This window comes from Hyperoodon ampullatus (genome assembly GCF_949752795.1).
Source record: "Hyperoodon ampullatus genome assembly, chromosome: 13".
Taxonomy (NCBI): domain Eukaryota; kingdom Metazoa; phylum Chordata; class Mammalia; order Artiodactyla; family Ziphiidae; genus Hyperoodon; species Hyperoodon ampullatus.
Genome location: NC_136926.1, coordinates 23,411,859 through 23,433,533, shown reverse-complemented (window position 1 = coordinate 23,433,533; position 21,675 = coordinate 23,411,859). Strand labels below are relative to the sequence as shown.

The 21,675-nt window shown below is 48.3% G+C and overlaps 1 protein-coding gene across 1 annotated transcript; it reads right to left on the bottom strand.

Moving 5' to 3' along the window:
- Positions 1-13,554: 13,554 nt before the first annotated feature.
- On the bottom strand, positions 13,555-21,243 carry NEFH (neurofilament heavy chain; the record flags this gene model as incomplete). The annotated part of the gene is made up of 4 exons (XM_079717280.1): positions 13,555-15,547; positions 17,170-17,294; positions 18,273-18,472; positions 20,367-21,243. The coding sequence occupies 4 exons, from the start codon at positions 21,241-21,243 to the stop codon at positions 13,555-13,557; spliced, it is 3,195 nt and encodes a 1,064-aa protein (XP_079573406.1).
- Between the last annotated feature and the right edge of the window lie 432 nt (positions 21,244-21,675).

The following is a 21,675-nucleotide window of genomic DNA, read 5'->3' as shown; positions in this document are numbered from 1 at the left end:
TTCCTCCCAAAACATGCTTTGAAGTTTGGTTCCCAATGTACATGTATTCACCTAGATGGAATTTTAATGGTTACCCTTGGATAACGTGGACCTCTGGTATGAAAGCCGTTTCTTCCTGTCCTCTCAGCTGACCACTGAGCATCCCTGTGGCAAGGATTTTCTGAGGCAGAACTAAGAGACTCCTAGTCCTGCCAGGACCGTGCACTTCATAGGTGGAAGCCTGAGCCCAGTGAGGAAAGGAAAATGGCACCTCTGGGGGTTGTTAAATAACCACCACCACCTGTGCCTTTCCTTCCCCTCAGTCTGGATCATTCCTTTGAATTCTAGACCTAGATACTCTCCAGCCCTCAGGTCCTTGAACTTCATTGTGTGTGAGAGTCACCTACCCTGGGAGTAGGTTGGAAACATACATCCCCACTCTAATATTCGGACTCAGATGACCTAAGATGAGCCGGAGAGGTATATTTTTAATGAGCTCCCCAGGTGCATGTTGCCCTAGTCTCTTTTTGGAAGTCACTGTACTTTCCTCATTTTTCTTGGTGACTCCTCAGGTAATGCAGGAGGGCTGATTCTCTGTGAAAAGCTCCCCTCTTCTGTCTCCTGCAACTTGGACAGACAGCAAGATGAACCTCTGGGAGCTTCTTTCTCTCCCATAGTGAGATTTCTTTGTCTTTTCCCTGACCTACTTGCCTGGGACTCTGTCTCTGCCAGCATCCCCTTGGTCTGGCCACTTTCAAGCCTAGCATCTCACGGCCCGTGCTGAATAAGATTGAAATGGAGCCTAAAAATAGTTCCTTTAATGGCCCCTGCATTGCAGCCTCCACTGTCTTCTTGGCTGGAAGGCGGCCAAACTGACTCAGCACACAAACTCGTCTCGGAGAGCTGGGACAAGGTTGCAAAGACAGCTTGTGAGGGCTGGGAGGAGGCTCTGCTTCCTGGGAAGAGGATATCAGGGCCTGTCGCCCTCCAGAAGAGATTTTCCTTCTTGAAAGGAACAAGCTGAACAAAAGAATCCTTTGGCCTTAAGGAGTAAGGTTTTTTTTTTTGCGGTACGCGGGTCTCTCACTGCTGTGACCTCTCCCGTTGTGGAGCACAGGCTCCGGACGCGCAGGCCCAGCGGCCATGGCTCACGGGCCCAGCCATCCCGCGGCATGTGGGGTCTTCCCTGATTGGGGCACGAACCCGTGTCCCCTGCATTGGCAGGCAGACTCTCAACCACTGTGCCACCAGGGAAGCCCAAGGAGTAAGGTTTTAAAACTAGTGAGAAGCCCAAGACAATCCAGCCCCTTGAGCTACTGAACTGAGCCTTTTGTGTCACCAGTGGGCAGATTAGGGGGAAGGGGCCTGGCTTGGGAGGACCTCAAAGCTTCCTCTTCAGCCTTGGCCTTGGCCTTGGCTGGGGCACGTCCCAGATGGCAGCCCTCTTCTGTCATCCTCCCACACCTGGGACTCAGCCCAGGTTCCTTGCCTTTTTAAAGCTACTACCCATATTCTTGATTTCTCTGTGTCTCCTAGCCGCTCCCTTTTTCCAAGCTTGCCCTCCCCTAATTGTTTTCTCTGCAAATAAATCCAAAGACCCCTTTTATTTTAAGGGCATAGCTGATGATCACTCTGGGGAAACAAAGCTAAAAGCTGTATCCATGGATGGTGCAGAGCTGCCAGGCTTCCAAGGGAACTTTCTCCCTGTCTCTGTAGCCCCAACTCGCCTTTCCATGGTGTTCAGCAGCCTCTCTGTTGAGCTCAGATGTCAAGCATCGACTTTGGGTCAGGGCCTGTGCTAGTCATGATTTTACATTCACTGTCCTATTTAATTACTGCATGCTGCCAAGGGTACATATTCCCTTCATATTTACAGATGAGGAAACTGAGACTCAGAGGGTTAAATGACTTGTCCGTTGCTCACAGGGTTCTTGAGCTGCCCACCCAGGATGTGAGCGCAGCGAGGTCTGTCTGACTCCAAGGCTTTCCTTTCCACAAGAGTAGCTTCAGGCTCAACGTAGCTTCAGGCTGGCGCTCTTTCTGGGCCATTTATTCATTTCAGCAACACAAGTACACCAAGAGTACTGTGGTGGTCAAGAGTTACAGCCTGGTGTCAGACCCACCAGCTGGGTCCTGTCCCACCCCTGAGCGGCTGTGTACCCTGGGCAGATTGCATGAATCACTCGAAGCCTCAGGAGTCCTCATCTGCAATTAGAGGTAACAGTCAACCTTTCTCCCAGGGTGGTTGTGGGAATTAAGAATCAACTCAGCACCGTGCCAACACCAAGCACCGCTCAGTAAAGGGGAGCGATTTTTTTTTTTTTTACATCTTTATTGGAGTATAATTGCTTTACAATCGTGTGTTAGTTTCTGCTTTATAACAAAGTGAATCAGTTATACATATACATGTGTTCCCATATCTCTTCCCTCTTGCGTCTCCCTCCCTTCCAACCTCCCTATCCCACCCCTCTAGGTGGTCACAAAGCACCGAGCTGATCTCCCTGTGCTATGCAGCTGCTTCAGGGGAGCGATTCTTGTCTCTGCCTCCAGGTTTCCACCTGGAGAAGAGGCCTCCTGAGTGAGGAAGGCCTTACCTTTCTGATGCCCTTTCCCCTGCTGGAGGGTTCCCAGGCTCTGGAAACCTTGCTCTCTCTGGCCCTGTCCCTCCTTTTCGGCCGCATGTCCACCAGTCAGTGGCCAAGCTGGGCTCTGTCCTCAGCTGGAGTCAGGCTCTCATTACCCGTCTCACTAGGCCAACCACAGCCCGTTAGCCATGCATCTGTTCCCTGCTGTCTGTGGGCCTGTGTCCTGGTCCCCACCAGAGGATCACCTCAACTTCCTGGGCTCTCACCACATCTTGTTCTAACTTGGCTTTCCCCCACCTCCGCAGATGACCTAAGGTGTGAAAGGAAACCCCAGCACTCCCCAGTGGGGCTGGTGGAGAAGGACCCTCAGAGTATTTGTGAAATGAGTGAATGGATGGGGGTCCCAAAATATTTCAAAGATGGACCCAGTCTAACAAGTTGAAATGTAAAGTCCTACAGAAAGTCTTAAAATCCAACCACTCACCCGTGTGCTGGGATGTAACAACAGCTTGAGTTAAAATATGTGACAGTTTGGGTGAGCAACTGGTTTAAAATGGCTGTTGGGGCACCTGTCCTGGCAATGCAGAGAGTCAGTAGACCCTGAAATTATGCTATTCCTTCCCTGATTCCACAGAACCAGTACAATATTTACTTCCCACTGTATCCAGAATAACCACTTATAGGCTAGATGTTTTCTATTTTCTGATTTCATACACATTTATATATTTTCTTACTAAACTTGGATCACAGTGTACACATTGGATTTTTTTAATTTAATTTTTAGAATAAGCAATACATTCACAAGCTTCAAAAACCAGAAAGCATAAGAAGTGAAATACAGTGAAAGGTTTCACTACCAATCTTATCCCCCACCTGCCTAGTTCCCATCTCCCTCACAAATAGGCAACCAAGTTGCTTGGTTTCTTTTGTATCCTTTCAAATTCTTTAAGCAAACACAATTATTTTTGCACACAAATATCATACTATATGCATCTTGATTTTTTTTTCATATCTTGGATATCTTTCCTTATCAGTACAGAGATACAAAGTTTCCTTGTTCTTTTTTAGAGCTGCATAATATTCCATTGAATGGATGTATTATAATTTATTTAGTCATCTTAATGGATATTTGGTTACCAATCTTTGCTTTAGTAAATAACCTGTGCACAGAGCCATTTCACCCATATGCTAATACATCTGTAGGTTAAACTTTCAAAAGTAGAAATACCAGAGTAGAGGGTCTATGTTTTCATAATTCGGAAGGATATTTCCCAATTCTCTTCCATGAGAGATATACCAGCTTATGTTCCCACCAGCAACCTATGAGAGGACTAGTTTCTCCACAGCCTCACCAAAATATTATTAAACTTTTGGATTTTTGCTGATAGAATAACTAAAAAATTGCATTCATTATAGTTGTTTTTTTTTGTTTGTTTTTTTATTTTTAAGCAAAAGAGAGAATTCATTGACCCAGGTAACTAAGAAGTCCCACAGAGGAAGACTTCAGGCATGGCTCGATTCAGCTGTTCAAACCGTGTCATTGTCACTTGAACACTGGCAGTAATTCCAAGGTGCTGTCTTCTCTGCTTCTATTTGTTCTCGGGGTAGCCTTTGGTAAGGCTTCTCTGCACCAACAGCTCCCACAATATCATTGGAATTGGCTCTCATTGGATAAACTTGCATGACATGTGAATCTGTGAACTAATCACAGAGGCCAGGGGATAGCGTATGATCCGCAATGCCTGGAACATGTGCATCTCTGAGTTCTGGGTACATGGGGTCACCCAAACCATGTGGCCTATATTAGGTTTCTATGGCTGCTGTAACAAATTACCACTAACTTGGTGGCCTAAAAACAACACCGATTTATTCTCTTACTATTTTGGAAGCCAGAAGTGCAAAATCAATTTCACTGGGCTAAAGTCAATATTTTGGCAGGGCTGGGGGCTCCAGGAGGGAATCTATTTCCTTACTTTTTCCAGCTTCTATAGCTAGCTTCCTGTTTTACTTGGCTTGTGGTCCCTTCCTCCATCTTCAAAGTGCATCACTCCAATCTCTGCTTCCATCATCACATCACTTTCTCCTCTGACTCCTGCTCCCTCTAATAAGGAGCCTTGTGATGACATTGGGCCCATCCAGGTAATCCAGGGTAATCTCCCATCTCAAAATCCTTGACTTAATCACATATGCAAAGTCCAGGGATTAGGACTTAGACATCTTTGGGGGATCATAATTCACCCTACTACATGGCCTGAGAGTGGGGATGTGTGGTTTCTCTTTTTATCAGTAAAAGAGAAAATGGAAGCTAGAGTGGCAAAAGCCAACAGAGACCCACAAGAATGCAACATACAACCAATTTTATTACGTAACCCTTTGTGTTTACTCTTCTATATTTGTTCTCCTACTAGACTGCAGGCTCCAGAAAAGGCAGAACACACTTCTATCTTGCTCACTTCTATATCTCCAGGATCTTGCACAAGGTGGGTACAGTAGGAGATCAATAAATATCTCTTGAGGGGCTTCCCTGGTGGCACAGTGGTTAAGAATCTGCCTGCCAATGCCCAGGACATGGGTTCGAGCCCTGGTCCAGGAAGATCCCACATGCCACGGAGCAACTAAGCCCATGCACCACAACTACTGAGCCTCCTCTCTAGAGCCCACGAGCCACAACTACTGAAGCCTGTGTGCCTAGAGCCTGTGCTCCGCAATAAGAGAAGCCACTGCAATGAGAAGCCTGCGCACTGCAACGAAGAGTAGCCCCCGCTAGCCGCAACTAGAGAAAGCCCGTGCGCACAACGAAGGCCCAACGCAGCCAAAAATAAATTAATTAATTAAAAAATATATATCTCTTGAATGAATTAACACATAAAGCTTATAGTCTGTCAGGAGAAGATTAAGGTAAAATGGTGTTAAATTCAATGAGTAAACAGATTTGGGATAGCAAGAAAGGCAGGAAGTTATTTTTATAATCATTAATGTACTATTTAAGGCTGACATTCATATATATATAACTGTTAAGGAATCTCCAGGTGTTAGCAAAAACCATAGCAGCAACAAAAATCCCTCCGTCCCTGTATCTCCCTCATCTGGGTATTACAACCTGCAGGGTAGACTTCTCAGAAAGAAGCCAGACACCAGAGGTCACATATTGTATGATTCTATTTATAGGAAATGTCCAGAATATATAAATCCATAGAGATAGAAAGCAGATTAGTGGTTTCCAGGGGCTGGGGGGAGGGGGAAATGGGAAAGACTGCTTAATGGGTAAGAAGTATCCTTTTGGAATATTGAAAAGTTCTGGAACTAGATAGTAGTAATAATTGTACAACATTGTGCCTATACTAAATGTCACTAATGGTGAATTTTATGTGTATTTTCCTACAATAAAAAAATTTTTTATATCTATTGAGGTGAAATTCATGTAACATAAATTAACCACTTTAAAGTGAACCATCCAGTGGCATTTAGTACATTCACAATGTTGTGCAACCATCACCTCTACCTATCCCAAAACATTTTCATCACCCAAAGAGGAAACCCTGTACCCAATAGGCAGTCAATCCCTATTTCTCCCTATCTCCAGTTCCTGGCATCCACCAGTCTGCTTTCTATTTATTTAGCCATTGATGGGAATTTAGGCTGTTTCTACCTTTTGGCTGTTGTGAATAGTTCTGCTATGAACATGTGTGTATATTTTTGTTTGAGTATCTGTTTTCAATTCTTTTGAGTATATAGCTAGGAGTGAAATTTCTCAGTTACATACTAATTCTATGTTTATCTTTTTGAGGACCCACCAAACTGCTTTCCACAGCGGCTACACCATTTCACATTCCTACCAGCAATGTATGATACAAGGTTTCCATTTTCTCCACGTTCTCACCAACACTTGTTAGCTCCCATTTTTATTTTATTTTTATTTTTTTAAATATTTATTTATTTATTTTGCTGTGCCGGGCCTTAGTGGCTGCATGCGGGATCTTCATTGCGGCATGTGGGCTCTTTAGCTGCGGCATGTGGGATCTAGGTCCCTGACCAGGGATCGAACCTGGGTCCCCTGCATTGGGAGCTCAGAGTCTTAACCACTGGACCACCAGGGAAGTCCCTCCATTTTCAATCCTTTTAAATTTATTGAGGCTTGTTTATGGCCTGAGATATATGATCTGTCCTGGAGAATGTTCCATGTGCACTGGAGAAGAAATGTGTATTCTACTGTTGTTGCATGCAGTGTTCTATAGATATCTGTTAGGTCTCATTGATATAAATTACTTTTAAAATTAAAAACTTGTTTCTTTTCTGCAGCAACATGTTTACTAATATAGAGGTAATTTAGGGACTTCCCTGGTGGTCCAGTGGGTAAGACTCCATGCTCCCAATGCAGGGGTCCAGGGTTTGATCCCTGGTTGGGGAACTAGATCCCACATGCATGCTACAACTAAGAAGTCCACATGCCGCAACTAAAAGAACCTGCATGCTGCAACTAAGACCTGGCACAGCCAAAATAAATAAAAATAAACAATAAATAAATAAATATTTTTAAAAATAGAGGTAATTTAATTTATTTAGCCAATCTCCTATTGTATATTCAGAGTATTTTCCATTTTTCCAAAACATAAAGCGAAGTGAATATATTTTGTATTTGAATATTTCTGTACAGACCTGATTATTTAGGATACATTCCTAAAAGTGGCATACTTTGGTTAGAGTGTCTAAGCTTTTAAGGCTTTTGATATGTCTCATTATGTTGCCTTCCAGGAAGGTTTTGTCAATTTTCATTCCAATCATTAGTGTCAGAAAGTTCAAGTTTCTCTGCACACCCACAAACACTGGGTATTACTGCCTATTTGGATCTTCTGCTACAAGCACTCAAGCCACTGTGGACAGTTATCATTGTTGCTGCCCAGCATCCACTCCTTTTTTTCTGCTAACCATCCTCTAACTTTCTTTTGGAACCACACCTCACAAACTCTCAGTTTCAGTTTGAGGGGCCCAACGAGAATCAACCCCTGGACTTTTCCTGGAATATTGAAAAAGAGCTCTTTTTTCCCCCCAAGTTTCCTAAACAGGTGGGATGTAAGCCTGAAGCTTCTGGAGACCACATGGAGAGGTCCTGCCTGAGAATGAAGCCTACACAAAAGGAAAAGCTGAGAGATGAAGAAACGAGTGACAGGATCTTGGGGAACATTATTTGAGAATTCCCCTGGCTCTAGCTGTATCTGAAGCAAGTCAACCTTCTTGAACTCCTTGGTTATGTAAGCTAATATGTTATATCAATCATTATTATCAGTAGCAAGTATTTTGCTTAAACTGGTTTGATTCTGTTTGATTCCCCCTAAAAGAGTCCCTACTCTCCTCCCTCCAGGCACTTGGTAGGACTGCTCTGCCCATCCCCTCTGATGTTAGATATAACTGTGTGGATTGCTTTGGCTGATGAAATGTTGTCAGAAGAGACCTGTGTCACTTCTAGGTAGAAGTTTTAAGAGCCTGTGCGTGGTTTGCTACATACTCTCGCCCCTGCCTTGGTGAACTTGGAAGCCTGGGTCTAGATGGATCCCCTATTAGCTTGGTCTTTGAATGACCATTACGAACAGAGACCCCTGCCGACCTACCCAGAGTGTATAGCATAAGTGAGAAAGATGCTTTCTTTGTGTTAAGCCACCGAGATGTAGTTGTTTATTGTTATAGACAGAACCTAACCTCTTCTTTCTGAAGCAATCCCCCTGGGAAAAAAATGAAGGATGGTTTTCATCAGCTCAGCTGTATCTGCAGAGCCAACAGCTAACCAACAGGAAGGGCACATCCTAAAGCAGTCAGCTCCTTCCACATTTTGTCTCTGTCCCCCAGGCCTCTAACATCTGACAAGCAATTCCATAGCAAATTGACTCTATTGGTTTTTCCTAAGGTTTGTTATCCTCCGAGAGGGAGGATGATTTTGTTTGGCAGATGGTTAAAGTCAGTCTGGTTGGTATCTGGCCAGCGAATCCTGCCTACAGCATTGGGTACACGTCCAGTTAGGGCAAAAAAGGAGGGGCATCCTGGTCAGATCCTTCTGCCCTGCCTGTGCCATTTAGGGCCACCATGAGAATGATATCATCAAGGAGGGCTGGAGCTTTTGGCATTCTAAATACCTTCAGCATCTGGTTTAGGGGTGGCCATGTAATATGTCCCTGGAGAGGATGGAGGCAGGATGGCAGAGTAAGGATGAGCCTGGGTTCTGTGGTCAGACAGGCCTGAATTTAAATCCACGCTCCACCTCTTCCTAGCTCTGGACTTTGGGCAAAGTCTGCTTCTCTGAGCCTCAGTTTCCTCAACTGAGAAATGCAGGTTCAATAGTGCTCACTTCATTGGGCTGGCTGTTTTAGACTGTGGACATAAAGTGTATAGTCCAGGGCCTAGTCCTTGGGGATGCTCAGTAAGTGGTGACCATGGATTCTAGTCTGGACAAGTCCTGTCTTTTCTTCTGTGGACATCAGCTGAGACAATGATTCATGAGAGAGAGCCCTTGTAGCTCTAATACCTTTCATGTCTTCCCTGTGGTTTCAAAACTGAGAAAATGTAGATTTTCTAAGTAAGGGTCACTGAGGATAATTTATTAAAAAATCAGATTCTTAAGAAAATTAATATCCATGTAATTCATGTTTTCTCTATAAAACAAATAGGAAAATGTAGCTCTGCTACCAACTGGCTGTTGGGCCTTAGGCAGGCTCCTGTCTCTCTGGCCTCAATTTCCTCATCTGTATAATGGGATTGGACTAGATGCTATTTGGGTCCCTATTTGCTTTGACTGGCTATGATTTACTTATAGTAATATACAGGGGCCTTTGCCTTCTCTTCCCAACCCCCATCTATTCTTATTTTCTTTCTCTTTTTTTAAGTCTTTATTGAATTTGTTACAATATTGCTTCTGTTTTATGTTTCGGTTTATTGGCAGGGAGACATGTGGGATCTTAGCTCCCTGACCAGGGATCGAACCCACACCCCCTGCACTGGAAATCGAAGTCTTAACCACTGGGCTGCCAGGGAAGTCCCTATTCTTATTTTCAACCATAGCTCTTAGGTTTTGGTATTTACCTCCATGTTTTTTGTTTTGTTTTGCTTTTTGTTTTTTGTTTTTTGCGGTACGCGGGCCTCTCACTGTTGTGGCCTCTCCCGTTGCGGAGCACAGGCGCCAGACACGCAGGCTCAGCGGCCATGGCTCACGGGCACAGCCGCTCCGCGGCACGTGGGATCTTCCCAGACCGGGGCACGAACCCGCATCCCCTGCATCGGCAGGCGGACTCTCAACCACTGCGCCACCAGGGAAGCCCTACCTCCATGTTTTTAATCATATACAATTTATTGATATATCTTAAACTTTTTATTTAAATATACAATTTATTGATATATCTTAAACTTTTTTCTTAAACTTTTTATTTTGAAGTAATTTTAAATTTACTGAAAAGTTGCAAAGACAGCATAGAGAGCTCCTGAATGTCCTCACCCAGCTCCATCTCATGTTAACAATCGTACAGATCATGGTACATTTGTCAAAACTAAAATTAAAATTAATGTTGGTACATTACTATTAACTGAATTACAAACTTTATTTGGAGGTCACCATGTTTTCCACGAATGTTCCAGGATCCAGTCCAGGGTTCCACATTGCCCTGTGTCATTATGTCATCTTAGTCTCCTCTAGTCTGTGATAGTTTCTCAGTCTTTCTTTTCATTTATAAATATTAAGCATTTTCTCCAGAGGAGTATAAGAGATGAGTATTTTTGTCAATTACACACTCCATTTTCCCTTTCCCATTTTTTGTCTTGCTTTTTGGTATAATCCATATTCATTGCTTTTGTTATTTTTATGTAAATATTGTTACCTGTTGATTTGACTAATGTGTTATAATTACACTTCCTCTTATACATATTTTTTTTTTTTTTTTTTTTTGCAGTACGCGGGCCTCCCACTGCTGTGGCCTCTCCCGTTGCGGAGCACAGGCTCCGGAAGCGCAGGCTCAGTGGCCACGGCTCACGGGCCCAGCCGCTCCGCGGCATGCGGGATCCTCCCGGACCAGGGCATGAACCCACATCCCCTGCATCGGCAGGCAGACTCTCAACCACTGCACCACCAGGGAAGCCCTATACATAATTTTTTTTGTTTGTTTGTTTGTTTGTCTTGGAGTTATTTTGTTTTCTTTGAAACTGACTAAATCTTCCCACACTCTCCAATAGTTCAGTAAAGGGCTTTCAATTCAATTTTATACATGGTGGATCATGTCAAATAATTTATCAGTTTAATTTTTTTCTTGGAACCCACCCTTCTCTCCCCAGACCCACGCTAGTCTAGATAGGACTGCACAGCTCTTGTCCATCAACTCTTCTTTGTCATCATCCTGGGGGTTCCCTTCTTGTCCCTTCTTTGTTATAGTCCCTGTTTTCTGTATTCTTAGATTTTCTATTTCTTGGTTTATAGTCTCCTGTTGTTGGAGCATGTCCCCCTAGTGATTTCAGAGAAAGGGTTTATGGGAAGTAACTTTTGGGGACTTTGTATGCTTTAAATTGCCCTTTATCTACCCTCACACTTGATTTATCAGTATAGACTTCTAGGCATTTCCCATCATTGAGAAGTTTGGGACCATTCTTGTTCTTGATCATTTTTTTTTTTCCTCCTCTCTCTCTCTCTAGAAGATTTTAGAATCCTCTCTATCCCTGGGTTCTGAAATGTCAGGTCCAGTTTATATAATTCAGATGGCTGACTCCACCCTGGATCTAGAGTTTGACATGTGACCCAGCAGGTCCAATTAGTATGTTCCATTAATTTCAGGATAGGCACATAACCTGACCATGTAATGAGACTCAGTTCTCAGACTTTGGTTGAACTGGTGGGGACACAGTCTCTCTCTCCCTGATTTGTACCTGGAAGGGTGCAAGCCCATAGCTACTTAGGATCTCCATGAAAAGAAGGCCTTCCTGAGAGAGAAGCTGTATTAGTTAACTATTTTATTTTAATTTTTTGGCTGCGCTGGGTCTTCGTTGCTGCAAGTGGGCTTTTCTAGTTGTGGCGAGTGGGGGCTACTCTTTGTTGCGGTGCACAGGCTTCTCATTGTGGTGGCCTCTCTTGTTGCGGAGCACAGGCTCTAGGCACGTGGGCTTCAGTAGTTGTAGCACGCAGGCTCAGTAGTTGCGGTTCACGGGCTCTAGAGCATAGGCTCAGTATTTGTGGCACACGGGCTTAGTTGCTCCGTGGCATGTGGGATCTTCCTGGACCAGGACTTGAACCCGTGTCCCCTGCATTGGCAGGTGGATTCTTAACCACTGTGCCACCAGGGAAGTCCAGTCATCTCTTTCTATGTAACATATTACCTCAAAACTTAGTGGCTTAAAACAACAAACATCTATCATGCAGGTGCCGTTTAGCTGGGTGCTTCTTCCTTAAGGTCTCTCAGAAGGCTGCAGCCAGGGTGTTGTCTGGGGCTGGCTCAGCAGGGGAGGATCTGCATCTATGCTCAACAGTGTGGTTGTGGCAGGATTTGGTTTCTTGTTGTACTGAGGACTGCAGTTCCTCACTGGCTGTTGGCCAGGGGCCTCTTTCAGTTCCAGGCCATGTGGGCTTCTCCTTCCTCCATTGGAATGAGCAAGTAGAATGAGCAAGAGAGAACAAGCAAAAGAGAAGCCAGAATCTTTTTGTAATCTACTCTCAGAAATGACATCCCATCACTTTGCCATATTCTAGTCATTACAAGTAAGTCATGAGGTCAAAATTTTACAGTAAAGACCCCACATAAATCCACAAAAGCACCACAGCTTTGAAACTCGTGTCTGGAGAAGCATGTTGGAGTCCAATTAAGTGACTATTGACAAATTGTTCCCAATAGTGGTGACTATAGTCTTCACTACAGGTGAATTAGCTACATATGGCCCCTCTTTCAGAAAGCTCATCCCTCCTTACAAAAAAGGACACATGCAGAGCTCTTGAATAGACGGTTCAGTGTCCTCAGGACCTCACCTCTTCCCAGACTTCAGCGCGCATTAGAATCAAGTGGGACTTGGTGAAGCATTCATTGTCCCAGGCCCACCCCTCAGATTCTGATTCAGTGGTCTAGGGTGGAATCAAGAAGTGTGCATATTCATAAGGCTTCCAGATGATGCTTATGTAGGTGGTCCATGGACCTCACTGAGAAACCACACACCAGGCCACCTGTCTACAAGATTTTAAAGATAAAGCACCGAGCACATTGCCTGGCACATGGTTTGTGCCCGGGAAATAGCCCGAGAGGCCTTGTAACTGGTCCCAGACCCGCACAAGACCTCTGATTCCCATTCAGTCCTGTGCGTTCTTAAGAGTGAGATCAAGACTTCCCTTGCCCATCCCCCAGCCTGCCCACAGGAAAAGAATAAATAACAACAGCAGCATTTTCATTTTATAAGCACTTGGTTTTATTGCACAGAAGCAATTGAAAGTGGACTCCAGTGGAAAAGTGCGCCCTGGCATGGTTCAGTGGCCAGCGCCCAGCCCCACCTGCTCCAGCTCTTCCAGGATAGAGAGCTTTGGGCAAGGGCTCGACCACTCCTTTGGAAAACAGAAGGCATTCAGGAATAGGTTAAGACATCTCAAGCATAATGTGTTTCTAACTGCTCATTCATTATTGCGGTCATCTGTCAGTTGCACATACAGGAAATAAATGCACTTATTTGGAGAGGAGGGGGCAGTTTTTATAGTCAAGTGTTTACATGTGGCATTCGGCATATATCACATTCGGCTACATAAGCTATCATAACATAATTGTCCATCGCCTAGGGAGGGTTTGCGGCGTGGGGCCGGGGGTTGGGAGGACCCTCTCCTGCTAACACGTTGCTAATAGAAATTCCTGTTTGGTGAAGGAGGGCCCATAGTCTAAGCAGAGTTTCTTCTTAAAGAAAAGGGAGAAAAAATGAAAATTTGTTACACCGACCCTTGAGCTCCCAGACCCTCCTGAGTTTCTTTGGCTGCTCTGGATGTTCCTTTCTCCCTGCCTTACTTCTCTCCTTTGGTGGCCTTGTCTTCTGTGGCCTTCTCTGGAGGCCTGCTGTCTTTCTGGTCTGTGCTAGAGGATTTCTCAGCCTTTTCTGCCTTGGCTTTGCCTGGTGTGGAGGCCTCCTTGCTGGGCTCCTCCTTGGCTTGGGCCTCTGCTTTGGGTTTCTCCTCAGGCTTCTTGGCCTCTGTGGCCTTCCCCTCCTTGGCGTCTTTTTTCTCAGGTGCCGCTGGCATCTCTTCCTTCTTTGGCTTTTCCGGCTCTTTCTCTGCTGCTTTGCTGGGTTCTTTGGCCTTGGCATCATCTGGTTCCTTCTTGGCCACCTCAGTCTTCTCTTTGGGTTTGGCTTCTTCCTTCCCCTTGGCAGCAGCCTCCTTCTCTGGGGTGGTTGCTTTTTTCTTATCTTCAGCCTCTTCCTTCTTGGCTTCAGCTTTGGGTTCTTTGGGCTTTTCCACAGCAGGGTCCTTCTTCTCCTTCTCGGGCTTTGGAACCTCTTTCTTGGGCACCTCATCTTTCTTGCTGTCCTTCTTCTCCTCAGTTTTCAGTGTGGCTGGAGCTTTCTCTTCCTCTGTCTTCTTTGGGGGCTCTTTGGCTTTCACCTCCTGGGGTTTCTCTTCCTCCTTCACAGGGGACTTTGCCTCCTCCTTCTTTGGGACCTCCTTCTCAGGAGCCTTGGCCTCCTCCTTCACAGGAGACTTGGCCTTCTCTGGGGATTTGGCCTCCTCCTTGACAGGGCTTTTGGCCTTCTCTGGGGACTTTGCTTCTTCCTTCACGGGAGACTTGGCCTTCTCAGGGGACTTCACCTCAGCTGGGGACTTGGCCTCTTCTTTCACTGGGGATTTGGCCTTCTCTGGGGATTTGGTCTCTTCCTTCATTGGGGACTTGGCTTTCTCTGGGGACTTCACCTCCACTGGGGACTTGGCCTTCTCTGGGGATTTGGTCTCTTCCTTCACTGGGGACTTGGCCTTCTCTGGGGATTTGGCCTCTTCCTTCACAGGGGACTTGGCCTCTTCCTTCACAGGGGACTTGGCCTTCTCTGGTGACTTCACCTCCACTGGGGATTTGGCCTTCTCTGGAGATTTGGCCTCTTCCTTCTCTGGGGATTTGGTCTTCTCTGGGGACTTCACCTCCACTGGGGACTTGGCCTTCTCTGGAGATTTGGCCTCTTCCTTCACAGGGGACTTGGCCTTCTCTGGAGATTTGGCCTCTTCCTTCACAGGGGACTTGGCCTTCTCTGGGGATTTGGCCTCTTCCTTCACAGGGGACTTGGCCTTCTCTGGGGACTTCACCTCCACTGGGGACTTGGCCTTCTCTGGGGATTTGGCATCTTCCTTCACTGGGGACTTGGCCTTCTCTGGGGACTTGGCCTTCTCTGGGGATTTGGCCTCTTCCTTCACAGGGGACTTGGCCTTCTCTGGGGATTTGGCCTCTTCCTTCACAGGGGACTTGGCCTTCTCTGGGGACTTGGCCTTCTCTGGGGATTTGGCCTCTTCCTTCACAGGGGACTTGGCCTTCTCTGGGGATTTGGCCTCTTCCTTCACAGGGGACTTGGCCTTCTCTGGAGACTTCACTCCTTCTGGGGACTTGGCCTTCTCAGGAGACTTGGCCTCAGCTGGTGATTTTGCTTCTTCTTTCACAGGGGACTCAGCCTTTTCTGGGGACTTGCCTTCTTCCTTCACTGGGGACTTGGCCTCCTCTTTCTCTGGAGATGCAGCCTCTTCTGCTGGGGGAGATTTTGCTGCTTCTTCTCCCCCTTCCTCCTCCTCTTTGGCCTCTTTCTCTTCTTCTTCAGTCACTTCCTCAGTCAGCTGGACCTCCTCTGTCTGTTCCTGCACAATCACAGTTTCCTTCTCTGACTTTTCTACCACCTTGATCTTCTCTTCGCTTTTGACTTTTATATGAGTGGATATGGCAGGGATTTTGGGGAGTCCTTCTAGAAGGGAGAAAGGACTCGGGCCAAACCCAATCCGACACTCTTCACCCTCCAGGAGTTTTCTGCAGAATGGATAATGGAACAGGTTACTATTAACTCAGAGCCGATCAATGAGTTAGGGGGCTTCCTGAGTTACTCTGAAGGTCCACCGCATCCAGTGATATGCACTTTGGTGGAGGAAGGGATGTGAATGGTGGACACTTTGAGACTGGAGAAGGTCACTTAGCAGATCATCCCAGGGACCACCCAGAATCCACACCCCAATGGCACTGCTCTTGTTGAACGCAGCTAAGGTTGCAACTTATAAAACTTTTTTCTCCTGAAAAAATGGCCCTCAAGAGAAAACACCTATATTAACAACATTTATACTTATTGTCCCTCAACTAAAATGTTATTCAAGAGAAAGGTGGAAGTATGAGCAAGGAATTCCACATGTATAAACCTGGGTTTAAGAGGTCTTAGAATGTTCCCATTTGAATTTCAAGGGTCTCCTATTACCTTATAGTCTCATCCTTTGGGTTTTAGGAACGTGGTGGGGCAGTTTCCACTCTTTCCTACTCACTAGACATGTGACTTTAGCTAAGCCACTCAAACTCTTTCATCCTCAGTCTCCTCATTGGTAAAAACAGGGTCATTAAGAGTCCTAACCTCAGAGGGTTGTTTCAGTGAAATAATAAATAAAAAGAACCTGGCAATACCTGCCTCAGAGTAAGTGTAGGGGTTACCCATACAGACCAGGGCTTTGCAAAATTTAACGGCATGCAAATCACCCAGGTATCTGATTAAAATGCAGATTTTCACTCAACAGGTCTGGGGTGCCTTTCTAACCAGCTTTCAGATAATGTTGATTGTGCTACTCCATGGACAACACTTTGAGTAGCAAGACTAGAGATTAGAGCCAAGACGTGGGAAGTGAAGGGTCATTAGCCAACAACTGGGACAGGTCTTCATGGGGTCAGCCCTGTTCCTTAGCAGGAAACTGCTAAGCTGGGAGGTCTCTTGACTTTCTCATGGCTACTTTTTACTGAGGGGTTTCTCTGTGGCAGCCCAGTGGTACCTGTGTTACCTGGATTAGCTCAGGAACAGGATTAGCACCTCCTCGCAACAATCCCAGGACGTGGGTACTGTTATTATCACCCCTATTTTATTTCCCCAGGAAACAACTGCTCAGAGAGCTAGAAATCTCTAAGAGGTAGAGTTGTGAAGGCCCTTGACAACTCAAGTACCTCCTTTCCCTCCAAGACAACCTCTAGCTGGCTGGATTTGGGAAGAGGGTGAGGAGCTTTAACCCTCTGAATCACTGTCAGAATGAAACTAAGTCACTCTCAAGATATTTGTCTCTCAAAAGGTAGAATGGTGGTTGCCAGGGCTGGGGGGAGGGAAGGGAAGGGAGTGGAGAGTTACTGTTTAATGAGCACTGAATTTCAGTTTGGGAAGATGAAAAACGGTCTGGACATAGATGATGGTGATGATTGCACAGTAATGTAAATATTTTGAATGCCCCTGAACTGTATACTTAAAAATGGTTAAATGGTAAATTTTCTGTTATATACATTTCACCGCAATACAAAAAAAAATTTTTTTTTTTTGTCTCTAAGACTGGCAGGCTACCTCACTGTGGGGCTTAAAATCCAAGGCTTCTCCTTCTAAGAACCACCACCCAAAGGCCCCCTGGCCCCCTCACCTGTAAGCAGCAATCTCAATATCCAGAGCCATCTTGACATTGAGCAGGTCCTGGTACTCTCGGAGCTGGGCTGCCATCTCCCACTTGGTGTTCCTGAGCTCAGCATCCAGCTGCTGGATGGCTTCCTGGGGAGGAGAAGTCACATACATGTCAAGCGCCAGTCAGCATTCTGGCTCTCAGCACTGGAGGAGCTGGGGTGGCCTATGCAGACCCAACGTAGTCCTGTTCAGCCAGGCTTGCTGGGGCCAACCCCCACCCGGTGAAAGCTACAGATCTCATTCATGGACATGAAAGCCACCTGGAACAAAACTCCTGCTGTGTGTATAACCTCAGCCTAGGGAGTGGTCTGGAACGAAACACACCAGACACCAACAATGGTCATCACAGGTCAGTGGGATAATGGGTGAATTTTTACAGATCTTAAGCTTAGAAAGGGCTCAGTGGGAACACAGCCTTGTCTGCTTTGGCTCCCTATTGTTTTCCCAGTGCTCCAAAGTGCCTGCCACACAGTACAGGCTCGGGAGGCATCTGTTGACCGAGACAATACACAGAAGCACGCTCAATACTAGCTGAAGCTTCTCCCCTGACCCCAAGCCCACTTAGCCACTGCTTGAAGTGAATCAGTATGGCTGATTTTTATTGCCTCCTTTTTCTACAATCACCATATATTACTTGCATAATAAGCTCTTTAAAAGAGGTATTTTCTTTTGGCAGTTGTCTTTAATGGGAGGTATCTGCCAAGGCCTTCCCCAGGCTACCCTCACTCATAGACACTGTTTATTGTTTACTGAATGCTCACTATGACCAAGACCCTGCTGAGCACACTCACTCCTCGCATGAAAAGTTCGTCTCTCTCTTTAAGCTTTATAGCTCTGCAAAGGAGGCTTTTTTTTTTCCCCATTGCATTGAGGGAATTCAGAGTCAGAGAGGCAGACACTTTCCTGGGGTCACACGGCTAGAAAGACATACTGGTACCCCTGGTATGTCTGACTCCAAGGCCCATGGTCTTAGCTATGATGACCCCACTCAAAGAGGGGCAACGACTTGTCCAGGGTCACCCAACCAGGTGAGACAGTCTGGCTCTCTGCCCCACCCCTGCCCACCTGGTAGGATGCGATGTCAGCCTGATGACGGTCCTCCAGCTCAGAGCGCTGCCTCTCCAGTGAGTCCTTGGTGCTTTTGAGCGCCTCCAGCTCTGTGGTCCTGGCCTGCAGCTGCCGCCGGTACTCAGTTATCTCCTCCTGTGCCAAGCGCATGGCGTCTGTGTTCACCTTGGCTGCCTCTGACAGTCGGTCCAGTCTCACTGGGAGAGAAGGGAGTAGGGCACAGGGTTAGACACAACTGGATTTGGATTCTACTGCCCAGATCTGGAAGGTGACACACATGGGTTGAGGACCTACTGAGTGCCGGTGCCATCTTGGATGCTTAACTCACCCTATCCTTTGTGATAGGCAAATGACGACTGCCCAAGGCCGGTAGGCCAGTTTGAGCAGCAGAGCTGGGATTCAAATCTAGTGTCTATCTGGCTCCAAAGATCACACTGTCTCCCCAAACTCAGGATCTGGAAACTGCAGGGCAAAGGAAGCCCACATTTCTGGTCCTCCTGGTTCAGCTCCCCAGCAAAGGCTGGCAGTGCTGAGGGTTCATATGTGAAACCTGACCCATGGGGCTTAACTCTGAGCTTGTGGTTGAACAAGTTAATGAGTCTGTGACCTTTAGAGGCACGAGGGCGCCGTGAGCCACCATGTAGCCATAGCCCCTTCCTTGCAGGTTTCTGCTTTGCAGAGCCCAAGGTCACTGCAGAGCCTGGGGCCTGCGTGCCAGCTCCTCTGTCCCTTCCTCCCCCTTGCTGCGCATTCTCTAGCACAGGAGCCTCTGTGCCAATGGCAGCCACACCCTGGCCCCTGTGAGCAATGGGCTGCAGTTTCCCAGAAGACTTTTCAGGGGCCAGTGGGTGTCTGGAGGCTAGTCTGAACCTCCTGAATGTGGACATCCTGAATCCTGAGATAATGACACTCAGGACCTGAGTCTTGGGCGTGGGGGAGGAAGAAGGGATGCCAGCTGGGTGGTCCAGAAGTCCTGAGATGGATGAAGGGCAACGCCCAAGAGAGCAGAGAGGTTTGCTCTGGGAGGAGCCTTGCTGCAGAGATGGGGGAGGGGATGGTTCTGCCACTGCAGAGGAGAGGAAGGAACTGGAAAAGCAATGCATCAAAATCCCAGCTTTTCTGGTTTTTCTCTGCTAGTACTGGCAAAGATTTAGAAACCATCCAAGTCGGTGAGGATTCTTACGCACTGTGGATCACAGACCTGTCTGAAAATCACTGAAGCCTCTGTACCCTCTCCCAGGAACAATGCAGAAGTTTTACAGACAGTTTCAGGAAGGCTCATGGAGCTCCCCAGGGTAAGAAGCCCAGTTAGTCGACCCCCCTTTCAACCCCAAAAGAAATGAAAGCCAGAGAGGGCAAGTGTTGGCCAAAGTCACCCTGCAGGTGCTGGGCACAGCTTCAAAGCTGCTGCAGCTGCAACCTAGCTGACTCAGGGTGGCACGGAGTTGGGGGAGGGAGATGGGTTTGGGAGGCTCCGGGCTTTTCTGAAGGGGAGCAAGGACATTAAAGGGCCCACAAGCCACTTCAGCTTCAGGCACCAATTGGTTGTAATGGTGGTCCCCCTGGGGAGAAAGAATGTGAGAATGACCCATCCTCCCCAACTGTAGTGGGGAGGAGCCCGATAGGTGTCAGAATAGGGTTCCCTGCAGTGTGCAAGAAAGGGGGTGGGCAGTATTGGACAGGGAAGCCATGTTACTTTGAAGGGCAAAGAGCGCCCCAGCGACTAGAAGCCGGCACCGCTTTGGAGCAGTAGAGGGAACCTGATGAAGAGGGGCCTCACAGTGGGGTTACCAAAACTCGGGAGAAGGAGCAGAAAGGACCCAGAGTTGAAGGACAGATATAAGGACCCTGGAGAAGGCCAAAGGAGAACCTACAGTTGGGGGGAAGGGGGGGTGTTCCACAAGAGACCCAGAGTAAAACTGTTTTTTAATTAAGGGGCATGCACTCTGCAGGAGGAAGCTGAGCAGCGCACCATCCGGTCCAGCCACCTCTATGCAGAGTCCACCAGCACCCTAAGTCACGCCACCCTTCCCCTCACTGACCGACCAACAGAGGGCGCCCCATCCTCCCTGTCCCCGCTCGCCTGCGAACCTCGGAACCACTCCTCGGACTGTAGCGTGCTCTGCACTGCGTGGCCTTCCAGCTGCGCGCGGATCTCGCGCAGTGCCGACGTCACGTCGCACTTGAGGGCGTCGCGCGCCTCGGCCTGCGCCTGAGTCTGCGCGGCGCTGCTGCCCTGGATCTGGCCGAGCAACTCGCCCACCTCCTGCTGGTGGTGACGCCGCAGGTAGCCGCACTCTTCCTGCAGAGCCTGAGCCTTCTTCTGCAGCTCGACGCGCGCCGCTTCGGCCTCCTGTGCAAAGCGCGCAAGTGCACGCGCCGCCGCCTCAGCCTCCTCGCGCTGCCGGGCCTCGTCGTCTAGGCGCTGGCGCACGTGCGCGATGTCCTCCAGCAGGTGCTCTTGCTCCAGGCGCAGCTGGCCGCGGGCCGCGCCCAAGCGCAGCACAGCGCCGCGCATCTCGCGCACCTCGCGCTCGTATAGCTCGCCCATGGCGGCGCGGCCCGCCTGCTGCTGCCGCAGCGCCGCCGCCTCTCCCTCCAGGCTGCGGTTATGTGCCTCGAGCTGCCGCACCTTGTCGATGTAGCCCGCGAAGCGGTCGTTCAGCGCCTGCAGCTGTTCCTTCTCGCTGCGCGCCGCCGCCGCCGCCACCACGCAGCCCTCCGGTCCGTTGCTCAGCGTGTCTAGCGAGTCGGTGCTGGAGGCGGCTCCTGCGCCGCGGAAGCGGCTCGGCGAGGCCGACACGGAGCTCACGGACGTCCGCGCCCATGAGTGGAAGCCGCTGGAGGAGCCGGCTGCAGAGCGCGCTCCACCCGCGCCGCCCTTGCGAGTCAGCCCGTAGTGCAGACTGCCGCCTCCGTGGAGCGGCGGGAAGGCGCCCAGCAGCGCCTCAGCGCCGCTGAAGCTCATCTTGGCCGGAGCAGGTGCGGCTGCCGGCGGAGCGGGAACCCGAGGCCGGGACGGGGCGGGCGGCACTGCGGTAGCACCCGGACTGCCGGCCCTTTTATAGCAGCCCGGCGGGGTCCAGCCCCTCAGCAGTTGCTGAGGGGGGTGAGCGGGGGAGGAGGGCCCCGCCCTCTCCGCCTCCTCCCCCAGCGGCCCGGGGCCGGCTGGCTCCGCCGCAGTGAGAGGGGCGGGGCAGGGAAACCAAGGAGTGAAGGGGAATCGACGACGCAGCGTCAGAGAAGCACCCCCGAAGCAGAGTCAGGCGGTAGAGGACTCCCGGAGTGGACCGAAGGGGAGCCCCCTGATGCGGGTCGGGAGACCCTGCTACTATGTTCGGAATTAAAGAAGGAGCCTGAAGTGGGGGGAGGGCAAGGAGACCTGATGGGAATAGGGGCA